At 34.5% G+C, this 19,895-nt stretch overlaps 1 protein-coding gene across 3 annotated transcripts in view; it reads left to right on the plus strand.

Annotated features, from left to right (window-relative positions):
- SEMA3A (semaphorin 3A) overlaps nt 1-19,895 on the plus strand; it is a 496,493-nt gene that overhangs the window by 437,703 nt on the left and 38,895 nt on the right. For all 3 annotated transcript variants that reach the window (XM_036864239.1, XM_036864240.1, XM_036864241.1), the window contains 5 exons: nt 9,797-9,939; nt 11,708-11,822; nt 11,912-11,981; nt 14,397-14,541; nt 18,294-18,513. In XM_036864239.1, the coding sequence (XP_036720134.1) occupies nt 9,797-9,939; nt 11,708-11,822; nt 11,912-11,981; nt 14,397-14,541; nt 18,294-18,513 (693 nt within the window). The remainder of the gene's footprint in view (nt 1-9,796; nt 9,940-11,707; nt 11,823-11,911; nt 11,982-14,396; nt 14,542-18,293; nt 18,514-19,895) is intronic.

The raw sequence follows: 19,895 nt of genomic DNA on the forward strand, positions 1-19,895 counted from the left end.
ATTGTAGTTTTGATTTACATTTCTCTAATAATTAGTGATGTTGAGCAGCTTTGCATGTGCTTCTTGGCCATCTGTATGTCTTCTTTGGAGAAATGTCTATTTAGGTCTTCTGCCCATTTTTGGATTGGGTTGTTTGTATTTTTAATATCGAGCTGCATGAGCTCTTTATATATTTTGGAGATTAATCCTTTGTCCATTGATTCCTTTGCAAATATTTTCTCCCATTCTGAGGGTTGTCTTTTTGTGTTGTTTATGGTTTCCTTTGCTGTACAAAAGCTTTTAAGTTTCATTAGGTTCCATTTGTTTATTTTTGTTTTTATTATCATTACTCTAGGAGGTGGGTCAAAAAAGATCTTGTTGTGATTTATGTTAAAGAGTGTTCTTCCTATGTTTTCCTCCAAGAGTTTTATAGTGTATGGTCTTACATTTAGGTCTCTAATCCATCTTGAGTTTACTTTTGTGTATGGTGTTAGGGAGTGTTCTTATTTCATTCTTTTACATGTAGCTGTCCAGTTTTCCCAGCACCACTTATTGAAGAGACTGTCTTTTCTCCATTGTATATCCTTGCCTCCTTTGTCATAGATTAGTTGACCATAGGTGCATGGGTTTATCTCTGGGCTTTCTATCTTGTTCCATATATCTATGTTTCTGTTTTTCTGCCAGTACCACATTGTCTTGATTACTGTAGCTTTGTAGTACAGTCTGAAGTCAGGGAGTCTGATTCCTCCGGCTCCGTTTTTTTCCCTCAAGACTGCTTTGGCTATACGGGGTCTTTTGTATCTCCGTACAAATTTTAAGATTTTTTGTTCTACTTCCGTAAAAAATGCCATTGGTAATTTGATAGGGATTGCATTGAATCTGTAGATAGCTTTGGGTAGTATAGTCATTTTTACAATATTGATTTTTCCAATCCAAGAACATGGTATATCTCTCCATCTGTTGGTATCATCTTTAACTTCTTTCATCAGTGTCTTATAGTTTTCTGCATACAGGTCTTTTGTCTCCTTAGGTAGATTTTTTCCTAGGTATTTTATTCTTTTTGTTGCAATGGTAAATGGGAGTGTTTCCTTAATTTCTCTTTCAGGTTTTTTGTCATTAGTGTATAGTAATGCAAGAGACTTCTGTGCATTAATTTTGTATCCTGCAACTTTACCAAATTCATTGATTAGCTCTAATAGTTTTCTGGTGGTGTCTTTAGGATTCTCTACGTATAGTATCATGTCATCTGCAAACAGTGACAGTTTTACTTCTTCACTTCCAAAACTATGTTGAATAATAGTGGTGAGAGTGGACATCCTTGTCTTGTTCCTGATCTTAGGGGAAATGGTTTCAGTTTTTCACCATTGAGAATAATGTTTGCTGTGGGTTTGTTGTATATGGCCTTTATTATGTTGAGGTAGTTTCCCTCTATGCCCACTTTCTGGAGAGTTTTAATCATAAATGGGTGTTGAATTTTGTCAGAAGCTTTTTCTGCATCTATTGAGATGATCATATGCTTTTTATTCTTCCATTTGTTAATATGGTTTATCACATTGATTGATTTACGTATATTGAAGAATCCTTGCATCCCTGGGATAAATCCCACTTGATCATGGTGTATGATCCTTTTAATGTGTTGTTGGATTCTGTTTGCTAGTATTTTGTTGAGGATTTTGGCATCTATATTCATCAGTGATATTGGTCTGTAATTTTCTTTTTTTGTAGTATCTTTGTCTGGTTTTGGTATCAGGGTGATGGTGGCCTCATAGAATGAGTTTGGGAGTGTTCCTTCCTCCACATTTTTTTGGAAGAGTTTGAGAGGGATGGGTGTTAGCTCTTCTCTAAATGTTTGAAAGAATTCACCTGTGAAGCCATCTGGTCCTGGACTTTTGTTTGTTGGAAGATTTTTAATCACAGGTATAGGAAGGCTATACCTTTCTAAGAATTTGTCCATTTCTTCCAGGTTGTCAGTTTTATTGGCATAGAGTTGCTTGTAGTAGTCTCTTAGGATGCTTTGTATTTCTGCCATGTCTGTTGTAACTTCTCCTTTTTCATTTCTAATTTTATTGATGTGAGTCCTCTCCCTCTTTTTCTTGATGAGTCTGACTAATGGTTTATCAATTTTGTTTATCTTCTCAGAAAACCAGCTTTTAGTTTTATTGATCTTTGCTATTGTTTTCTTTGTTTCTATTTCATTTATTTCTGCTCTCATCTTTCTGATTTCTCTCCTTCTGCTAACTTTGGGTTTTGTTTGTTCTTCTTTCTCTAGTTCCTTTAGGTGTAAGGTTAGATTGTTTATTTGAGATGTTTCTTGTTTCTTGAGGTAGGCTTGTATAGCTATAAACTTCCCTCTTCAACTGCTTTTGCTGCATCCCATAGGTTTTGGATCGTCATGATTTCACTGTCATTTGTCTCCAGGTATTTTTTGGTTTCCTCTTTGATGTCTTCATTGATCTCTTGGTTATTTAGTAACGTATTGTTTAGCCTCCATGTGTTTGTGTCTTTTACGTTTTTTTCCCCTGTAATTCATTTCTAATCCCATAGCGTTGTGGTCAGAAAAGATGCTTGATATGATTTCAGTTTTCTTAAATTTACCGTGGCTTGATTTGTGACCCAGGATGTGAACTATCCTGGAGAATATTCTGTGTGCACTTGAGAAGAAAGTGTAATCTGCTGTTTTTGGATGGAACGTCCTATAAATATCAATTAAATCTATCTGGTCTATTATGTCATTTAAAGTTTCTGCTTCCTTATTTATTTTCATTTTGGGTGATCTGTCCATTGGTGTAAGTGAGGTGTTAAAGTCCCCCACTATTATTGTGTTACTGTCGATTTCCTCTTTTATAGCTCTTGGCAGTTGCCTTATGTATTGAGGTGCTCCTATGTTGGGTGCATATATGTTTATAATTGTTATATCTTCTTCTCGGATTGATCCCTTGATCATTATGTAGTGTCCTTCCTTGTCTTTTGTAACATTCTTTATTTTAAAGTCTATTTTATCTGACATGAGTATTGCTACTCCAGCTTTCTTTTGATTTCCATTTGCATGGAATATCTTTCTCCATCCCCTCACTTTCAGTCTGTATGTGTCCCTAGATCTGAAGTGGGTCTCTTGTAGACAGCATATAGGTGGGTCTTGTTTTTGTATCCATTCAGCAAGCCCATGTCTTTTGGTTGGAGCATTTAATCCATTCACGTTTAAGGTAATTATCGATATGTATGTTCCTATTACCATTTTCTTAATTGTTTTGGGTTTGTTTTTGTGCGTCTTTTTCTTCTCTTGTGTTTCCCACTTAGAGAAGTTCCTTTAGCATTTGTTGTAGAGCTGGTTTGGTGGTGCTGAATTCTCTTAGCTTTAGCTTGCCTGTAAAGCTTTTGATTTCTCCATCGAATCTGAATGAGATCCTTGCCGGGTAGAGTGATCTTGGTTGTAGGTTCTTCCCTTTCATCACTTTAATTATATCATACCACTCCCTTCTGGCTTGTAGAGTTTCTGCTGAGAAATCAGCTGTTAACCTTATGGGAGTTCCCTTGTAGGTTATTTGTTGTTCTTCCCTTGCTGCTTTTAATAATTTTTCTTTGTCTTTAAATTTTGCCAATTTGATTACTATGTGTGTCAGTGTGTTTCTCCTTGGCTTTATCCTGTATGGGACTCTGCACTTCCTGGATTTGGGTGGCTATTTCCTTTCCCATGTTAGGGAAGTTTTCAACTATAATCTCTTCAAATATTTTCTCGGGTCCTTTCGCTCTGTCTTCTCCTTCTGAGAGGCCTACAATGTGAATGTTGTTGTATTTAATGTTGTCCCAGAGGTCTCTTAGGCTGTCTTCATTTCTTTTCATTCTTTTTTCTTTATTCTGTTGCACAGCAGTGAATTCCATCATTCTGTCTTCCAGGTCACTTACCCATTCTTCTGCCTCAGTTATTCTGCTATTGATTCCTTCTAGTGTAGTTTTCATTTCAGTTATTACATTGTTCATCTCTGTTTGCTGTTCTTTAATTCTTCTAGATCTGTGTTAAACATTTCTTGCATCTTCTCGATCTTTGCCTCCACTCTTTTTCTGAGGTCCTGGATCATCTCCACTATCATTATTCTGAATTCTGTTTTCTGGAAGGTTGCCTATCTCCACTTCATTTAGTTGTTTTTCTGGGGTTTTGTCTTGTTCCTTCATCTGGTATATAGCCCTCTGCCTTCTCATCTTGTCTATCTTTCTGTGAATGTTGTTTTTGTTCCACAGGCTGCAGGATTGTAGTTCTCCTTGCTTCTGCTGTCTGCCCTCTGGTTCATGAGGCTATCTAAGAGGCTTGTGCAAGTTTCCTGATGGGAGGGACTGGTGGTGGGTAGAGCTGGCTGTTGCTCTGGTGGGCAGAGCTCAGTAAAACTTTAATCTGCTTGACTGCTGATGGGTGGGGCTGGGTTCCCTCCCTGTTGGTTGTTTGGCCTGAGGCAACCCAACACTGGAGCCTACTGGGCTCTCTTGTGGAGCTAATGGCGGACTCTGGGAGGGCTCACACCAAGGAGTACTTCCCAGAACTTCTGCTGCCAGTGTCCTTGTCCCCACAGTGAGCCACAGCCACCTCCCACCTCTGCAGGAGACCCTCCAACACTAGCAGGTAGGTCTGGTTCAGTCTCCTATGGGGTCACTGCTCCTTCCCCTGGGTCCCGATGCACACACTACTTTGTGTGTGCCCTCCAAGAGTGGAGTCTCTGTTTCCCCCAGTCCTGTTGAAGTCCTGCAATCAAATCCCACTTGACTTCAAAGTCTGATTCTCTAGGAATTCCTCCTCCCCTTGCCAGATCCCCAGGTTGGGAAGCCTGACATGGGGCTCAGAACCTTCATTCCAGTGGGTGGACTTCTGTGGTATAAGTGTTCTCCAGTCTGTGAGTCACCCACCCACCAGTTACGGGATTTGATTTTACTGTGATTGCACCCCTCCTGCCATCTCATTGTGGCTTCTCCTTTGTCTTTGGATGTGGGGTATCGTTTTTGGTGAGTTCTAGTGTCTTCCTGTCGATGACTGTCCAGCAGCTAGTTGTGATTCTGGTGTTCTCGCAAGAGGGGAGTGAGAGTACGTCCTTCTACTCCGCCATCTTGGTTCCTCCCTCTCTAAGCTCTTGTATTTCATGGTCTAAGGGATAACTTCACAAGCATCTGCCTCTAAAGATGCACTAAACTGAGCTAGTCTTCCTTCCACATCTCATATCTATTCTTCCTCAAGTGTTCCTTCTTGGTAAATGATTCCTATCCCACCAGTTGTTTAAATCGGTCTTTCCTTTAATTTTACCATGATTTTTCTTACTACTTCTCACATCCAGCATCTTATCAGTGAACATAATCCATTGGTTCTACTTTCCCATAATCTCTGCATATGTCTCCTCTATCATACAAGTCCACATCACCATCATTTCTCACCAGTCTTCTAAGTGATTTTCCTGCCTTCATTCTTGCCTCAGTATATATTTTTTTCCTACAGCAGCCAGTGATCTTCTTGAAATAGAAACCTGGTAATGTCATTACTAGGTTTAAAATACTTCATTGGTTTCCCTTTTAGCCATTAGGACAATAAACTCCTGAACAATAAACTTCCTTCTTATGCTGGCCTCTGCTTAACTTTCTGTCATCCTCTCTGACCACCTCTCTCTCCTGTTGCACAACATTCTCTGTTGTTTCTGTGACCTTGCACCTGTGTTTCTTCTACCTGGGAAACTCTTATTCTTCAGGTCTTGAATTACATGTCATATCTTCTGAGAAAAACTTTCCCTAATTCCTTCAAAGCAAGATCAGCTGTCCCTTCTATTTCTCACTGCATTCGTTCCAAACTCATTTTTGCTTGTTATGTGCAATTTGATAATTGCTCTGTTTAACTGTTGGTATTCCCTCACAGATAGTAAGCACCATGTAGGCAGAAAACATTTCATCACAATATCCCCTAATCTTCCACAATTCAGCGCATAGAGTAAATGATTAGGAGATATTTGATAAATGAAAATATAAATGTAAGTGATTACATGAAGAATAGAGATTGCTTATTGGAGAAAAATTCTGTAGATTATTAGATTGAGAGCAAATAGAGAGAGGCCTTATATATATAATGGAAGGGAAATAATTCTTCCACAGAAAGGAAGAAAAGAACAATTGTGAGGGGTGTGAAGGAAGCAAAAGGAGGGAGTTCTTACTGAATGGCCTTGGTCTCAGCAGTATAACAAATTAGAAAGTCCATCTTTGGTGGGTAGATTGAGAGATGGCACATTAGTTGTTCTGAAGACAATGAGAATGATTTTAAAAGGTAGCTGATAATAAGTCTAAGGTGAGCCACTAAAAGTAAATAAAATAATTACTTAGCAACATTAGAATTCTTGTTCAGGATAAATAACTTGAATTTATAGCAAATCCATTTACTACGATTATATGGTTTTCTTCATCCTGGCTTATGTATGGGGGCAAAGGGAAAAAAAGTTCTGGGGTTTCATAGGCAGGTAAGTGGAGGTTTAGGAGGCCAAGAGGTTCTAGGATGATAGGGAAGACAATTAGAATGACTGGTTAGAATGTTCATTTGATAAAGAGGGGAATTCACCAGAGGGGAGGGGAATAGACTGAGAGAATAAGAGGGGCAAGGAAGGGAGAGGCAAACTTTGGGGCATAAGTAGAAAATGAACAGTGAGCAGAGATTTTGGCCAAAAAAAAAAAGATTTTCTAAATATGAAATATTAGAAGAATGGCTTCTTTTAAATTTTTGGAGGAGATCAACTAAAGACCTAATTTATTTTGAAATTACAGTGAATGTTTTTTCAAATGTAAGATATAACCTAAATTTCTTGAAGAGAAGTCACATTGTTTTTCTTTGATAATCTCTTTTACTATTTTAATATAATTGTCTTTTGTTTTCTATGCCTAATGGTATTTTTTGTCTGTATCTGAAGCTGTGTCAAACTGCTAATTCACTTACCAAATCCTCTGTGCCTGTAGTATCAGATACTAAAGGAGAGACTAGAATTGAAGACCCTTTTAACAACTAATGTACTTGATAACTTGTTTGAATTATTTCCTACTAGAGCCCATATTTATAAGATGATAATTATCTTCACATATTTTAGAGATGGAAGCATGATGTTTGATAACTCCTTTTTTCATGCCCAAATACTAAGTTAAGAGAATATCTATAAGTATAAAATATTGTTTGCTTTGTTGTCATTTGTATGCTTCTAACATCACTTTTGCTAGATTGTAGCTGTCTGAAAACAAGGGATGTATATTATTCATTTTGTTTTCTACATAGTGCCTTGCGTGTATTTGTGATCAAATAAAAGGTAGTTGGGTTTAATTACTTGAAATTCTTTAAGTTATTCAAGTGTTTATTTGAAAAACTTCCTTAATATGGGAGGTAGTATTAAACTGACTTCTCCATTTTTTCAGCATTAACGCAGAAGAAAGTATGATTTTTCACTTTAATTCTGCAGCTGGATTATAATGAGATCTTATAATGAGAACTTAACATGTGATTGAGGCTTCCTTTTAGTATCATCGTCATAACAACATAGTACATCTGTTAATATTTTACAAAGTTGTTTCACATGTACTATTTAAGTTTAAAATACTTGTTTGTATGTGAACTGTTTATGACACAAGGTGAATTGAACTTAACATGAAATAAACCCAATTTGAAAATTAGGCAACTGAGATCTGAGAGGTAAGGGTCTTGCTAAAATGTCACAAAAGTTGTAAGTGATTGAACTGAGTTCTAGCACGTGTAGGTCTGTGCTATATATCTGCATGCACATGCACACACACATACATGGACGTGCTAAATTTCTGAATCTAGAAATCTGACTTCATCAGTGGGGTAGTAATTATTGGGTTTGTAACATAATTTGTACTATTGTCACATTAATCCACTCACCATTCTTCAGGAGACAAAAACATGTATACAAATATGTTTATGAATATGATTAAGTAGAAATTTACGAAGAAAAACCACCTTTGCAACATTTATTAAAGTTGAAGTAATGTATTATTAAAAATTCTAGTCCTGATTCCAACTTTTGAGGTTTTATTCTCCTTCCCTTATTCCACTGGCATACTGAACTTTAAATATGAATAGGTAATATTTCATATGTTTCGCATTACTTACAGGGTCTGTATAATTTGCCTGAAAAAGATAGTGGAGTGTAGCCCTGTGAAATATACTAAGTACATGGTCCCAGAGCAAATACTAAAGGAAAGTTACAAGTGTAGTACACATGACAACATGATTATTCACAGGTGAAAAGGTTAGGACTAAATAAGATGGATAAAGCTGGTTTCAATATTCTGATCCCTTTCCTGGTATCTTAAGTATGGTGCTGACCTAGGTGTGTATATTTCATTGTTAACTTGATAACATAATACACCATGGGAGTAAAAGTAAAAGGTTATTGTGAGAACTTAAATACCTGCAACGATCCTAAGTGCTTTCAATGAAACAAACTCAGCTTCTTAGTATGTTACATTGTTAAAGCCGTTAAGCAATTACATATTGTTAGTTTATATGAGCCCACAGCCATATCAGGCCAGGTACTTACGGAAGTATGTTTTGAAGTAGGACTCTAGACATCACAAATACACCTTCTGCATAATCTAGGCAGTCTTGTTTTTTCCTTTTCTCTTTCCTTGTCTTCTTGCACAGATATTCATTGAATGCCCACAGTGTTTTAAGCTCTAGGATCATAGCATCAAACAAAACACTCCAAGTCCTTGCTCTCGTCGAACTGATATTCATTGGGATGGAGAGGGAGACAGACAATGGGCAAATGAAGATTAAAGAGAGACAAAGAAACAGAGATGTAGCATAGCAGGTGTTTCATAATGTTAGGAAGAAAAGTAATGCATGTAAGTAGGAGTAAGGCTTTCAGCACTTTAAATTAGGGTAGTCAACAAAGATGTCTTTGATAACGTAATATTTTGAACAAAGACCTGAGTAAAAATAAGAATCCTGTCTTTAGAATATATGAGGGCAGAGAGTTACACAGTGAGGAAAAATCTGAGGCAGTACTGAGAGTGCTTGACCTGTTTGAGAACCAGGAAGGGATTTGGTATGTCTGGCTAAGAGTAAGTTAGGGAAGGGAAGGGTAGGAAGAAGAAAAGTCATGTGAGGTAGCAGGGACCAGATGGTAAATGACTTCTGGTCACTGGAAGGAGTTTGCATTTTATTGTGTGTGATTTGAAAAGATATAGGAGGGTTTAGATATGTCTGAAGTGACATATCAGAGGTACACACTGCTGTGTGGAGACTCAGAGAACTCAAGGGTAACTACATGGTTTGGGGCTTGAGTACCTCGTAAATGACGATGCCATTTAATGAGATGGGGTTCAACTTGAGAAAATTTCTTTTGTTTTGTTTTATATGAATCTCATCTCTCCGCTCCCACCTAGTTTTTGCTCGAAAGTGGAATAGACCAATTGGTAGTTTGATTTAAATTATTTTATGCTTGAAAGAAAGAATAACAATAGTGATGACAATAAGTAATATTTAATAGCCCTTACACTTTGCAAAATGTTTTAATATCCAGTAATGCATCTGCACTATATGGTCACATGGAGGATTTCTGCACCTACTTCTAACTTTATGGAAAAAAAAAATTTTTGAGACATAAGGTGATTTGTAACATACTTTAAAATACATAAAGAACAGTTCACATCTACTGAAAAAGAGTGAACTAAAGAGAGATTAGGTCTTGAAATATGTCACATAGGGGTTAAGAGAAAATTGAAAATGGACTGTAATGAATGGTCTTATTTACCCAACTGTGAATTAATATATATGCTATAATTTGTCTCTCAGATCCAAGGTTCATTAGTGCCCACCTCATCCCAGAAAGTGACAACCCTGAAGATGACAAAGTGTATTTTTTCTTCCGTGAAAATGCGATAGATGGAGAACACACTGGAAAAGCCACTCACGCTAGAATAGGTCAGATATGCAAGGTGAGGTAAAGAAAAAAATGAGGAGGGTATCATTGTCCAATCGCAGATTTTTCCTTTTCCACCTTTGTACAAATATAATGAAAAATATGGCTAAAAAGCTTGACTGATCACTATAAATATTTAACAAAAAAAGATTGAAAACATATTATAGTTGCTTATGAATAACTTCATAGTCAAACATAGAGGTACAGGTTGTGAGGTGTTATTTCACAATTACATTAAATAATATTAGTTTGAAATTCTAGAGAAATAATTTTTTTCATATTACCTGGGAAAATATAATTTTTGTATTCTCAGACCTAGCATAGGTTCCTACAATGTATAAGTTTTCAATGAATATTTTTTGTTGGAAATAACTCAAGTATGAATATAAAAGAGACAAGTGTTATAGCTTGTTCTTATGAATTGATTATAGCATCCTATATACACATATGTGCACACACACATAATTTTGAAGCTCTGAACTTTCATATACTGTGTGGCACAAATTCAGATGTGATATGTATTATAATGTTAGATATATAGAATAAAAAATTGGTCAGTAAATATGTATGGATTAGTTAGTATCAGTGTGAAAATACAATAACAATACTATTCTTACCCTCTATACTGTACAGTACAGTATATATGGAATATGAATGAAGCTAACTGTTATTATATATTAAAGCACCTTTCATCTCAAGAAAAATCACAACGACAAATCCAGTTACTGTCTTAAAATGAAATTATTTCTTTTTAAAAAAACATCATGAAATTTAAAAAATCCCTGTCTTGGGGGCGGGGGTATCCTCTTTCCTATCCCAATCATGATCTAATTATTTATCTGTAGTATATTAAATTACTGGAAAATTAAAAGTTTTAATGCTCTGGAAACATGCAAATGATATATGCAATATATGAGAATGTTTTCGCCACAAAATATAAGGCATATTTAAAAGCAGTACTTACAAGGGTTAAAAAAATCTTTATACTAAATAAAATCGTATAAACAAAATATAAATCAGCGTTATATTTTTGAAGAACAAGTTATTTTCCTTCAAACATATGCACATAAATATTATTTTATAAGACTATAAGTTACTGGTAAATCCATACCATCATAATAGAATTTATTGCTACATCAGGTTACAGTTAAGTTTCATTTTCAGAGAGAAGATACTTCTTCAGAATTTTTGCTCTAGAATGAGTTTTCTTTATTAAGATTTATGCAGATGTTTTTTCAGCATGCTGTTTGTAAAGTCAGCATTCCGTCAACTGAGTTTATAAAAATATTTGATGCTAGCATGCTTTTGTTTGTGGTGTATTTTCAGTATGGGTTATAAGGCATGCAGTTATTCTTTCATTCAGTAAATACTCATTAAGTGCCTACTATGTGCCAATGTGCTTACCTCTGTGAACCAGCCTACTTAGGTGAGTAAAATCTTAAGGAAAACTTACATAAGAAAGAGAGACTAAAAGCAAACCAAAACAAACACAAGAGTAGTATTGTTCATTGCAAAGTGGTAACAGAATGGAAAAAGTACAGTGACTTTTTAATGCTAAGGCATATTTATTGTAAGTCACTCCTTGAACAAGGTTGGAGTGAATAGATTTCACCAAAAATATAATAAGAAAGCATAGTTACTTATATCTAGTCATTTAAAATTCATTTCTCAATTTGAAAAACGAGGAATTGTGTTTTGTATCTGTCTCAAGATATGAGAAGATAAGATATTTGAAATTATCATTTGCATGCACAATTTCTAAAACCATTATTCTCTCCTTTCAGAATGACTTCGGGGGCCACAGAAGTCTGGTGAATAAATGGACAACATTCCTCAAAGCTCGTCTCATTTGTTCGGTGCCAGGTCCAAATGGCATTGACACTCATTTTGATGAATTGCGTAAGTAGCTGATGATGTCATATAGAGAGTATTCAAACTTTGCCATTACCTTCAAAAATGCAACTTTCTCCAATTTTGTTTTAAAACAGAGGATGTATTCCTAATGAATTCTAAAGATCCTAAAAATCCAATTGTATATGGAGTGTTTACAACTTCCAGGTAAATAATGCTTTGCTCTCTTATTATCATAGAAAATTCATGTCCTTTAGATGCTTTCCAAGTGTCCATAATTTGTGAAAATATTTTTGAAAGAACAATGTCGGCTAAACCTTTGAGCTCTTGTGCATTCTTGGGTGCCTGAAATAAGTCATGACCTAAATCATTTTTTACATAAATTTTAGCAAAGAATTCATTACTATGAATTTAATGATGAAAAATGTATGCCATGCCCTATGTATAGCTTTGACTTTAAAATTTTGAGTGAAATATTTGAGTAAAATATTATAAACATAGAACTCTGAGTTTTGTTAAAAGTTTGTAGTGATATAAACTAAGGGTGAAAAATCTTTTTCCCTCCCCTCTCCTTTCTCTTCTTCTTTGTCCCTACCCCCTCTTCCTCTCTCACTCTCTCTCTCTCCTCCTACTTCTTCCCTATCTCCCCCTCTCTTCGCCCTCCTCCTTTCATCATTCCCCATCTGCCTCAAAGCTCTTGCTGTCAATCAAGCAGTAATTATTTCCTATTACATTCAGCATAAAGTTTACATTACCTGGAGTTGCTAAAAGAAACATATATTTAAATGCATATAAAGAGGGATATGCATTTGGATATGTATAAATGTTTAAAAGAAAAATAATTTAAAATCAAAAGTCAGGAAAAGTGCTACAAGGGACTGTGATAGCATAAAGAAAGATTAACTACAATGTCCAACACTGATTTTTTCTGTAAATATTAAAGCCATTACAAATTGATTGGACATTTTTACTTAATTTTTAAAATAACATGTAAAAATTAGGAAAACTATATTAGTAAAACCAGATGCAATTTCCCATACCTAAATATTTCTCCCCTTTGGTATAAAAACAGAATGACAGCTAAAGAATGTGGGAGGCTCAAATTAAACAAATATTAATCCATTTCTTCTGCTTCCTCATTGCTTAGTACAGTAGTTTTCAGTCTTATGCTCACGTCAGAATCGCCCAGAGAGCCTGTTAAAATACAGATGCTAGGCCCCGCCCTCAGAGTCTCTGATTCAGTAGGAAGGGGTAGGGCCTAAGAACGCATTTCTAACAAATTCCCAGGTGATGCCCATGCCGTTGGTCTCGGAACCACACTTTGAGAATCACTGGCTTAGCGGGTAAAATAATTTCACCTCTCTGCTTCAGCGAGATTGATGTCATATATGAGTTAGTCTTAACAGCTGTAAATCCTAAAAAGATCTTTTGATGATGATGGATTCCATCAATAGATAAGCAAAGTGTGTAACAATGAAAATGGGACACATAAACATTATAGACTACTATAATGTATCAAATATGTATTAATTTGCTACTTATTCCATTATGAAAATATTATTGTTAAATTCTATAAATATTTACTGAAATTTACTGTGTGTCAAGTACCATGCGATTTGTAGTTTATGTTACAGAAAAGAAGCCAGGCATGGTTCCTTCCCTCATGAAGCTTGCACTCTACCAGACATTGTCTAGATGCACCTGTTTTCAATAATAAACTCTTATTACATATGTTTTTCATTTGGTCTAATTTTTATGTAATTTTCTATGGGTAGAGATTGATTAAAAGGTGTGCATTCCATAGTTTTAATGTGCATAACTGTTTTATATCTTTGTATAAATAAATCCCTCAAGCTGTATTTATATAAGCAAAATAAAATGGGAAATTGTGGCAGCTCATGGTAAACTTCCAATTTGCTTCAATTACCTGATTTTTTTTGTCCAACAAAATGATGGGGATAATTGCTGTAATACTCTACTTTTGCTAGGGTGTAATAGCTACTAACTTAAAATGATTTTCTTTGTTGGAAAGAGATGATTTTAAATGCCTTCACACAAATTGAACTCTGTTACTTGATCAAATACTTTTGTTGGTTTGGAAGTTAAAAATTATAATATAACACATTGACTATTCATCTTCACCAGTTTCAGTTTATAAAATGTGTTCTTAAACATTCTTTCTTGTTTAAACATTTCCTGGTTTCAGCAATGATGCTTAAGTCTTAACATAATACCAAAGTTTATATTTTTATTTTATCTGATATCAGAGTTAATCATTACCTTTTAGATTTTGTATATATGTTTTTCCTATCAGTGTTTACATATGATATGAATGTATATATTTATATTGTATATTGTCTATTTATGAAATGAATATGTATATGTTCTATGAGTACTAAAGGTGTTTTCATCCATGCCTTCTAATTTTGAGCAATCATAATTTTGCTCTCTTGTGTATTATTAAAATATATATAAACATGTGACTTAAAAAATCCCAAACACTATTTGAAAATTTATGTTCAAGTATTGGTCATTGCTATCTGAAATTTAAAAACTCAGTATAAATAGCTCTGTCATTGTGTAAAGATGAAAGTCTGTTTTTGTTCTGTCTGTCTTTTTTAGTAACATCTTCAAGGGGTCAGCCGTGTGCATGTATAGCATGAGTGATGTGAGAAGGGTGTTCCTGGGTCCATATGCTCACAGGGATGGTCCCAACTACCAGTGGGTGCCTTATCAAGGAAGAGTCCCCTACCCACGACCAGGAACTGTAAGTGGCCTAGGTGTTTAAGATAGGAAATGAATAAATTTATGCTGAAGGTTAAAAAAAAAGCAGCTACATACATATTAGATATAGATAATGTAAAAGAAAAATTCCAAGACTATAAATGAAAGCAAGGCAAGGATTTTTCTCTGATAACCATGAAATTCCACATTTAAAGACATGTTCTTCACAGACATCAATGCTTAAGTTCAACACTTACCAGTAGTTAATACCAATAATTTATGAGAAATAGAAACTGAGCAGGTAACCTTATTTATCTTCTTTTCTGAAAGAGATATAGTAAAAATGGCTTTCATGGAGAGTTGAAACAATTAGGATACACATAGACTTGCTCTCTCTGATTGTGGCAAAGGCTCAAGAATTGCACATTAAATAAGAGGAAACAAATTTAAATCAATATTATCTACCTGTGGAAGTGGGACACATCTCTCAAATAGGTAAAGAAGATATGCAAGGAAGAAACAAACAAAAACCTCATGGAAAGGGCCTAGGTGTTTTAACAGATGCTGTCTACTATCGCTGACCTCTCCCCTTCCAGCAATGCTGTGCACATTCAGGCTTTAAAAAAAGGTGGATAGAGCTCAAATTAAAATCAGCTTTAAGTCTGCAATTTAAAGTAGGGAGAAAAACAGAAAAGACTCATACGGTAGAAAGTGAGTGATTATGACGTCAGATGTTCTAGAATATGTGGATAGAACCATCCAGTGCAACATTTCCTAACCCTAAGAATTTTTTTTTTTAACATCTTTATTGGAGTATAATTGCTTTACAATGGTGTGTTAGCATACGGCATTTGTTTTTCTCTTTCTGACTTACTTCACTCTGTGTGACAGACTCTAGGTCTATCCACCTCACTACAAATAACTCAATTTCATTTCTTTTTATGGCTGAGTAATATTCCATTGTATATATGTGCCACATCTTCTTTATCCATTCATCTGTCGATGGACACTTAGGTTGCTTCCATGTCCTGGCTATTGTAAATAGAGCTGCAGTGAACATTGTGGTACATGCCTCTTTTTGAATTATGGTCTTCTCAGGGTATATGCCCAATAGTGGGATTGCTGGGTCCTATGATAGTTCTATTTTTAATTTTTTAAGGAACCTCCATACTGTTCTCCATAGTGGCTGTATCAATTTACATTCCCACCAACAGTGCAAGAGGGTTCCCTTTTCTCCACACACTCTCCAGCATTTATTGTTTGTCGGTTTTTTGATGATGGCCATTCTGACTGGTGTGAGGTGATACCTCATTGTAGTTTTGATTTTCATTTCTCTAATGATTAGTGATGTTGAGCATCCTTTCATGTGTTTGTTGGCAATCTGTATATCTTCTTTAGAGAAATGTCTATTTAGGTCTTCTGCCCATTTTTGGATTGGGTTGTTTGTTCTTTTCGATATTGAGCTGCATGAGCTGCTTGTAAATTTTGGAGATTAATCCTTTGTCAGTTGCTTCATTTGCAAATATTTTCTCCCTTTCTGAGGGTTGTCTTTTTGTGTAGTTTATGGTTTCCTTTGCTGTATGAAAGCTTTTAAGTTTCATTAGGTCCCATTTGTTTATTTTCGTTTTTATTTCCATTTCTCTAGAAGGTGATAACCCTAAGAATCTTTAAGGAAATAATTTCATATGATGAAAAAACTTGTTCTTTAAGTTTAACCATTATTTTAATTTCATGTCAGTTTTATTGTTAAATTCAAGTAAATGATGAGTTTAGATGAGTTTATTAGGCATAGGATGCTTTTAATCTTCTTTATTTTCTATAAAATTTTTTGCTAAACTTATTTATGAGCATTTCATAAAGATTACTTCTAGCTGATGGAGCTTGTAGGTAAAAAACCTAAATAGGCTTTCAGAAGAAAAAATGAACAAGATAGACTATCCATTGATTATAAGAAGCCTGTTTTAACAGATTTATGCATACATACATATGTATATGTATGTGTGTGTGTGTATATATATATAAAATAGTATATTCAATAGCCCAATACTTGTACCCATTTCACAGATGAAGACTCTGAGGCAAAGAGAGGAGCCAAGATTCATTCCAGGCAGTTTGATTCTAGAGCCTGAATTCTCACCCATTGTTCATAGAGAGTTGTTATGACATGGTCCATTAAGTCAGCAGTGTGAACCAAGTGCTGGAGGCAGAAGACAGAAAGCACTGCCTAAGCTAGGAATTAGGGAGGGGCTGCCAAAAGGAGGCAACACCTTGCTCCGTGAATAAAATTCACTTAGATCAATCCATTAATCCCAAAAGTGGGCAGCTGAGAATATGTCGTTCCATCAACACTACTGGAGAAAAACATATTAAGAAGCCTTCAAGCAGTGTGTCAATAGAAGGGCATTTTCTTTATTTTTAAAGAAAAACCTACAGCTTAAGTAATACTAAATACAAAAATAAAAGTAAGGCAAGAAAGTGAGACAAATTGTAAGATAAAAATCTAAAATAAATAAATCTCTTCATTTTCAATCATTTCTAAATTTTTGCAAGTTGTTTTTAAATGGTGGTAGAAAAGCAAAAAAAATTAATGTTATAAAATATGTTTTATTGTTTCTTCTAGGAGTTTATACAGCTATTTGATATTTCTATAACATTAAATAAATAATTTTTTAATTTACTTAAATAAAAAGTAATTCCCTAAATCCCTTAACTGTTATATTAGTGTATTATTGTGTGTGTATCTGTATAGTACATACATATATATTCATAAAGAGATACTCTTCCTGTTTCAAAACAGCTTTATTTCATTTCTCATGAATTATTAATGATCTGTGTTAAGGTAATGGCAGAGACAATTGATTTCTCCTTCTAAGCCTCTTGTTAGATCAAGAACCACTCAACTACATTTCAGCTCTCAAACTCTTACATTAAATGGCAGAAATTAGTTAAGTGTAAGACAAAAAGCAAGAGACTGGAGATACTGTACTCTGAATGCTTGCACCACATAATTAAATGCAGTGAAAAGAGACAGTAAAATCTGAATTTTCTTGTTTTTGTTTTATTGCCTTAAGTGGAGCATTTAAATCCAGAGGTGATATTATGACACTGTACAGCACAGCATCCTGTCTGGCTCTCCCTATGGCCATCATCTGTTCTGCTTGGTCCATTCTGATTGGTCAGTTTCTGTGCCATGCAAGTTGTTAAACACCTTGAATAACACATCTCCTTATCCCTAGAATTACTGTAATTGTTAAAGAAATAATACTTTTGGTCCTTTTTGTGGTACTTTTTCAGGGTTATGTTAAAAATAAAGCAATAAAGAATAGTTTATATTGTCTTTTAGTTTGAAGAGAGCATTTATATTTTAGCATAATACCATAGGGAAAAATGAAATGCATTCAAGAAAATTTTTGATTTTCTCTAATCTAATGATTAATAGCATTTAGTTATAACATATTCCACTCATTATTTCAAATACTTCATTTCGACATAAAGTATATGGTGTTGTCACTAATAGAGACATCAGACTTCTCCTGTACACTGAATTCATTAGATGCATTTGCAATTTTTGGTAAGAAATGATGACATCCCATCGAGACTTAAAATATGTTTAGAAAATGTATATTATATATTACATCTTCTAATTTAAGTAAAATTATTTTGTTTTTTAGTTTAACAGTTACTTAAAAAAATTACAGATTTAGATTCCTAGTTCATTGAGGCCATATATTATATAAATTATAATCCTATTCATTATATTTTAATCAAAAGATAATATTTTCTTTATCTTAATAGTGTCCCAGTAAAACATTTGGTGGATTTGAGTCTACAAAAGACCTTCCTGATGATGTTATAACATTTGCCAGAAGTCATCCAGCCATGTACAATCCAGTGTTTCCTATTAATAACCGGCCTATAATGATCAAAACAGATGTAAATTACCAGTTTACACAAATTGTAGTAGATCGAGTGGATGCAGAAGATGGCCAGTATGATGTCATGTTTATCGGAACAGGTAAATATTTTAACTTCAGCTCTAAATGTTCTTCCAGAACATTGCGTCTAACTAATTAAGTATACTAAGAACTGAAGGAAGACTTTATAGTCACTCTTAAGGTATAGTTAACCTCTGATAAATGACTAAAAACCCTGAACATTCTCCCATTCCAATGTGTTATTTTTTTAGGCAAGTTGACATATATTTATTAATTTAAATTAAATTTCCTTTTCAATCAAAAGTTGATAAATGTAATCAGGTAAAGCTATTGATTAGGTGAACAATCAATGTCTATAATTGAATCATAACTCTTTTCTGAACAGTGGCTTTTCAGGACAAAAGTGTATTGCTCAAATCGTGCATAAAATTCCCAAGACATTCAATAAAAGTTCTAGAATATATTGATGCAAAATTATCTGAACTTTAAAATTATCATAGAGTGCAAATCTTCCAGAAAATAAATTTTGGCAACAAAATTTGTTTAGTGTTTTTACCATACAATGAGAAACAAAACAAAGCAAAACAAAACTTCATCAGAAAACCAACAAAGTGGACCTAAGGAATCATCAGATACATTTTAGATCCATTTCTATAGAAATTTAATGACGTATTTTTACCAATTCCATGATTAGAAACAAACATTTTATAGGTATATTTTCAGGATGAATTCCATTGCTATTATGACATATTATTTTATTTTTCCCCTACTCTCTTTAATAATACTATTTTAAAAGCACCAGTTACAAATCTGAAACTTGCTACTTAGGGTCAGATTCCAAGGTAATAAATTCCTAGTCTCCATTAACGTTGTTAACTGAAATAAATCAATGGGAAACAGAGTGAGTGCTCCACTGAAACCTGTATAATAACATTTATTTTCCCTTGGTGAGAACAGAGAAAGAAATTGCATTAAGTACAGGGGAATGGCAACTGCACAGTAAGTGCTTTAAAGACTTAAAGTTTTATAACAAAATTGTGAAATACTTATGTTATCAAGTGTAAGTGTCAGGTTCTGAGCAATACATTACAGTCTGCTTTTATGAGTGAGAAAGTTTCTCTATCAAATAAAAGAATCCCAGGGAGACCTGGAGTTCAATAAAAGTCAATGAATTGCAAGTATCAACTTCTGGTTATAAATATCTTGAGAAATTATAAGATGATAGGATTTCTCTTCAATAAATATTAGTTTATCACTAATGTCAAATTATAATTAGATCTCTCTACAGAGTAATTAAACTTGTTCAATAATGTCACACTTGCCTTTTTCTTCACCTCTGGCCTAAACATGTTGAGAAGTCCCCCACTCATTGTCAGTGCAACAAAAGCTTGCTTCCGGCTATTTGACCAAAGAAACCTAATCATGAATTTTCAGTTCTTCTTGGACGCAAGCCGTCTTTAAA

This window comes from Balaenoptera musculus, chromosome 9, assembly GCF_009873245.2.
Source record: "Balaenoptera musculus isolate JJ_BM4_2016_0621 chromosome 9, mBalMus1.pri.v3, whole genome shotgun sequence".
Lineage (NCBI taxonomy): Eukaryota > Metazoa > Chordata > Mammalia > Artiodactyla > Balaenopteridae > Balaenoptera > Balaenoptera musculus.